General features: G+C 31.6%; 1 protein-coding gene across 1 annotated transcript; it reads right to left on the bottom strand.

The window, feature by feature from the left end:
• On the bottom strand, positions 1-4758 carry LOC148301084 (uncharacterized). The gene is made up of 4 exons (XM_088273848.1): positions 4642-4758; positions 3591-3963; positions 1851-2023; positions 1-140 (listed from the first exon to the last, which is right to left on the bottom strand). The coding sequence occupies exons 1-4, from the start codon at positions 4670-4672 to the stop codon at positions 109-111; spliced, it is 609 nt and encodes a 202-aa protein (XP_088129974.1). The 5' UTR covers positions 4673-4758; the 3' UTR covers positions 1-108.
• Positions 4759-6144: the final 1386 nt, after the last annotated feature.

Here is a 6144-nt window from a genome sequence, read left to right as displayed (position 1 = left end):
TGTATTTTAAGACTTTTTATTTAAATAAAGACATTTCAAGAAATTAAATACGAACTAAATTAGAACAAAATTAAGTCCTTTGTTTCAGGTGAGTGATTTTAATTTTTCTTAACAGTTACCCATTCTGAGGAAGGAGACATCTGAAAAAATAAAAGAAAAAATGTCGGAAATGGAAAATTCTTAGTAAAACGGAAAATATCGTAAGCGTTTTTTTTTATCACCAGCACGTCAATAAAATTTTGTTAAAACTTTTGTTTTATTCTGTTCTTGCAAATTTTAACATTTTATTCACGTTTTTGGGAGACTAAGGCATTAACGTTACACATAAAACGAAACAGATTTTACTCGTTTGGACGAGTTTTACTGTTACACACACACATTTACATATTTGTATATATATATATATATATATATATATATATATATATATATATATATATATATATATATATATATATATATATATATATATATATATATATATATATATATATATATATATATATATATATATATATATATATATATATATATATATATATATATATATATATATATATATATATATATATATATATATATATATATATATATATATATATATATATATATATATATATATATATATATATATATATATATATATATATATATATATATATATATATATATATATATATATATATATATATATATATATATATATATATATATATATATATATATATATATATATATATATATATATATATATATATATATATATATATATATATATATATATATATACATATATCTTTAGAAACCAAATTGTTGACCGACCTCAACAGGCCTTGAGGCCTCATTCAACAGTGATATAGAAGAATCACCATTTTCAAGTATTACCGATTTGAATGCTTTGGTTCATTTGACCAAAAGACTTGGATTCAAATCAATCAACAGGCCAGGAGAGACCACTGTACTTACTAACGCTACATTTCACAATTGTACAATTCAATTTGCCTATGTTGGTGATGATGTTATGATGTGAGAACCATAGAGATGTTTTGAGTGACCAGACTATTGGCTGATGTTAATAGGCCTTCCATTCGACTTCAACAGTTTTAGAGATATGAATGCATCGGTTTATCGCTTTATTTATTATTTATCGGACAGGCCTGGAGGGACCAATATACTTATTGACGCCGCATTCAGCAGCATAGTCTAATCTGCCAATGTTGGTAATGATATTATGATGAGAAAACCATTTAAATGTTTTGAGAAACCAGACTGTTGCAGTCGTTAATAGGCGTTAATTGCGTCAGAACGTTAATAGGCCTCTCATTCGACTTTCAACTGTGGAATATTAGTGTCACCATTCATAAGTATTAGCGATTTTAATGCATCGGTTTGTTCGACCAAAAGACTTAGATACAAATCAATCGACAGGCCTGAAGAGACCACTGTACTTACTGACGCCACACTGAGCGGCACAGTCAAATTGTCCAGTGGTCTATTGGACCAAAAGCCTTAGATACAAATCAATCAACTGGTCTGGGGGGACCAACGTACTCACTGATGCCACTCTGCCTATATTAGTGATGATTTTATGATGATAAAACCACAATTAAGTTTTGAGAAACTTTTCTATTCTATTTTGGTCAATTTTTTTCAGGCTACATCCCAACTTATCGTCTTTGTTGACTGCTGTGGTCAGCTTTCCTTATCCTTAGATTGTAGGTCTTCATCTTCTGCCTTTGCAGCATCCGTGAATTTTTCAGTCTTTCAATCTTTCAAATAGATCCATTTCCATTGACCAAAAGGTTTGGATACAAATCAATCAGTAGGCATGGAGAGACTATTATACTTACTGACGCCACACTGAGCGGCACAGTCCAACCTGCCCATGTTGGTGTAGGACTGCCTGTTGGTCCCGCAGACGGGGTTGAACTCAGGGGTGGCCTGGCAAGCCTGAATGCACCCCGGACGCGGGGTGGCGGCCGGGCGCGCTGTGGTTGGCACGGGCTGCACCGGAGCGGCAGTACTACGGACATTCATAACTTACGTCAATTTCTGGCATTTATTGATTTTGGACTGGTACCTGAAGCGGAGGGCTGATCACCTTTCCTTCACGTGTTAACGATCAAGATAACACTGTGTTTAAACGATGCAGTGCCCTTTGCACCGTTAGGGTGCAGATAAGGGTTTGAATGAAAATTGATTTTGCATTAATTTGAGGAAAAACACGATGATTCAAATGTAAAAATAACTTTTGTTAAAATATTAAAATCAAAGACAGTTTTTTTTTAAATTACGTAACGTCCAAGTGACTCTTAAATCTAGCTACGGCTTATGCAACACCGCTTATCATGACCCTAACTCAGGCTTCCACTTTTTATGTTTCAAAGCATATGCCTTCTCGTGAGTGGATTTACTCTTAATGTTTAAAGTTACTATAATTTCATGTAATTCATGAGTGAAAATTCTAGACAAAAACACTCGCTAAATCAAACACTGATTTTTAAGGTTTTTTTTTTTAATTATAAAACATAAAATGTGTAATAATTGTTTTGCCGTGTTAGGACATACTTTTGATAAGTTTGTTATTTTTGTAAAAATTTTAAAACCGTAAAATTTTCATTTTAATGACCTGATGATGGAATGATTATTCCGAAACTGGTAGTCACAAATAAGTGTATTTTTCAAAGAGGTATTACACTATACTACTACTACACTGTGATAGTGTTCTACTCACATTCCACAATGCGTAAAATAATAAATTTTGTGGTTTTTGTAATTGTAAGTTAACCACTAATTAACCACATTTTATTTAAATCAATCAATTTTCTATATTTCATTTTACCTCAACTCTCTGAAACCACGCAATCAATTGTATAATTACACTAAAATTATTATAAAAACACTCGCATATGTGCACATATGGTAGTACTAAATATTCTTGTGGTTACAGAAACAACTTCCTTTGAAGGTATTTGATAAGTTACAATAATAAATAATAAAAATAAGATTGAAGTTGCGGATTCCATGATTAAGAATTATGATTTCAAATATCTTACATATATTTTGTGAAAGTCTCTGCTAAATGAAAAACTTATTTAACTCAACCATAGATGGTGCCGAGAATTCACATGTGAAAGAAGGTGTCAATTGTAGTATATAAACAACTTCAGAAATTTGAGAAGTGTCGATGTCAATAATGGGTAGAATGGTGAGTGTTACACGTATGTAAAGTGATCACTAAACCACTCTATGACAGGTCTCAGCCCTGTTAATAACCAGACTTCTCTATTCTTCTTTATCTACGTTGGAATGACAAAAATGTTTATATATTCTAGACAAAAAAGTAAATATGAATGTAGTGTGATAAACTTTTAATGACTAACTCTAAAACTGAATTATGTAATGACTTAAAGAAATCGTCATTTAAATCGGTTGTTACTTCAATCACCCACGACAGGTCATAAGCCCTGTAAATACCCAGAGCTCCTTATTCTTCTACATCCTTGTTGAGATATCAAAATATTCTATAATTTATTTAATACATTAGTTAATAAACTCTTTCTTAGGGGTAATTTCTGATTTCTTTATACCTGGTTGTTGGTCTGTTCAGTTGCTGGTTGGTTCCACCTTGGTTGCTTCCACCCTGGTTACTTCCGCCTTGATTGCCCCCTTCTTGAGGCCATCCACCCTGGTTACCCCCTCCCTGAGGCCTTCCACCCTGATTGCCCCCTTGGCACCCTCTCCTAGTATCCCCCCTCCTGCATCCCCCCTGATTGTCCCCTGGCCTGATTTGGTTCCAGCCACCAGGCCTTACATTCTTATTTCCCCTCCTTCCAAATCTGTCTCCTCTTTCTCCGTAATCATCAGATTCTTCGTCAGGAAAAGACAAACTATCTGCCTGCCTCGCTTGTCTTCTTGAAACCGGATCTTGGGTGGACGTTGATATCTGAATGGCCACCAACACTGTAGGATGACATAAAAAAAAAACATATGATACATATCGTTGGTATACTGGCAAAAAATTGTAACTCTTAAACCCCTATTTTAATAATCTCTGTTATTAAAACTTTCAGCCTTAACTTAAGGTTGATTTTTCTTTTAAAACCACATAAATATGACATTTCAAACTACTTAATGTATTTTGCCAGTTAATAAAACGTTGAAAACTTTATAATACTGCATCATTAAGTCAAAATTTTAAATTTTTGAGTTAACGTTTTTCGCCAGTACCTACATATCAAACACTGGATAATAATATTCTCATGTAGGTACTAGTTTTTACTATTTAAAACTCAAATACAATAAATAAATGATTTTAGTATTGGTTGATTGTTTAAATTTATGTACTCGTAAACAAATAAACGAAATATTGTATCAGACAGAAATATTCACCCTACGATTATATAATATACAAATAAGTATGTAATTATTTTATTTTTCAAATCAACCTGACCACTTTCAATTGACTGAAGGGAAGCTTATATTGGATCATGTCAAGCCACTCATTCGCCTCATATATTTGTCTTACCATTCTTTCCTCGCTCTCTTTCTTCACACTTTTTTTCACCATGTTTCTTAAATATGTCACATATTAGAAATGAACAGCAGTTAAAAAAAGATAGTAAAGGTCAAATTACTTACAACAAAACGTTAGCAATACGAAAAGACGCATTTTATTTTATAAAGGTTATCTTATAATTTGATACTCCAGTGACGCTGACTTGACAAGTGTTCACTGTTTGACTGTGACTTGTGAATGGGAAATAATAAGACCAACCAATTAACTTATTCTACATATTTTGCGGTCATTACTACTAATATCGTACAATGGATGTTGTTAAAATATCTTCTTTTTCAAATTACACAGTATATTTATTTATTAAGTTATCTTTATTCCAAAGCGGTTCGATGCATCGACGTCAACTTTTTGGCCTTTATCCGCATGCAATGGTGCATAGGGCACTGTCGTACTCGTACTCGTATTAACTCAGTATTATGTTAATCGTCAGATGTTTATTATACATGAATGTAAGGAGATCAATCAGTTACCAACCCAGGATTATAATTTTAATAAATATTTCAGAAAAAAATCAGGATTGTTTATACTAAATACCTCTGGGATTATAACCTGAGGTCTCTGGCACGATGTTATATTCAACAGACGTCGCTGCCATTACGGTCATGGTTTTTTTTTTTTTTTTCTTTATTTAAAATTCTTTTGCATTACATAAATTCAAAAACAAAAAATATTATATAAAAAATAAAAATGAATACAAAAAAAGATCCCACAAAGGCATGGCCTGTGTGTGGGTATACAAAATAAATAGTCATAGTACAGGGTATAAGGGTATAGGTTTATAAGTATAATTAGTTAATACAAAATACAAAAAACTTAATTTAAATACAAAAAAAAATACTTGACTCTCAGTGAGCAATTTTTTATTTTTTTTTTTAATTAAAAAAAAAATTGGTTGGTATTTAGAAAAAATATGTTTATCAGTAAAGCCTTGATCGGTGCAATTTTCGATGCGTTTGGAAATATGGCTGATTATACCAACATGTGAAAGGTCCTAAGACTATTACATATATACAGGTTTCAAGATATTGATGTTCAATAATGGGCAAAATGGTGAACGTTACACAAGTGTATAAAAGTATCACTTAAGCCAGCCAAAAGCCAGGTTGTAAGCCCTGGGATGCTCAGTCTTCCATCTTCTTTCATTAAAAGAGGAACGTAGATATTTCATATCAAGTTGAGACACCTATAATATTGACATCTCATTCGTATGTTGAATAATCTAGTGTCTGATATAATATATAAAATTAATATTGTGAACATTATACGTTTCAAGCGCCTACAAGATATATGACGCTTATAGGCACCCGTAATATAGTCACATATATGTATGTATAAATATAAATATATTGACCTACATGAACTTTTTAACCTAAAATATCACCTCGGGAAATCCAAACGAGGAATCTCCAGACACATTATTTTGATAATAATATGTTTACTTTTGAAAAACATTATTATAATTTGAGATCTCTCTTGTATGAACATCTGTCACATGTATCATCTCTAACCGCTATTTTTACCTAATTGTGTAAATAATACTTCATTTCAATTATATTTTTTTCATT

Source organism: Brachycentrus maculatus, unplaced genomic scaffold (genome assembly GCF_059751285.1).
Source record: "Brachycentrus maculatus isolate JH-2025_06_01 unplaced genomic scaffold, ASM5975128v1 h1tg000614l, whole genome shotgun sequence".
Taxonomy (NCBI): domain Eukaryota; kingdom Metazoa; phylum Arthropoda; class Insecta; order Trichoptera; family Brachycentridae; genus Brachycentrus; species Brachycentrus maculatus.
This window is presented reverse-complemented; position numbering and strand designations above follow the sequence as displayed.

Excerpts from the sequence above, each read along its gene's own strand:
- LOC148301084 (XM_088273848.1), bottom strand. The coding sequence starts at position 4,672 with ATGCGTCTTTTCGTATTGCTAACGTTTTGTT. Across the intron at positions 3,964-4,641 it reads CGTATTGCTAACGTTTTGTT|TGTTGGTGGCCATTCAGATA; the intron begins GTAAGTAATTTG and ends GTCATCCTACAG. Across the intron at positions 141-1,850 it reads TGCCGCTCAGTGTGGCGTCA|ATGTCTCCTTCCTCAGAATG; the intron begins GTAAGTATAATA and ends TTATTTTTTCAG.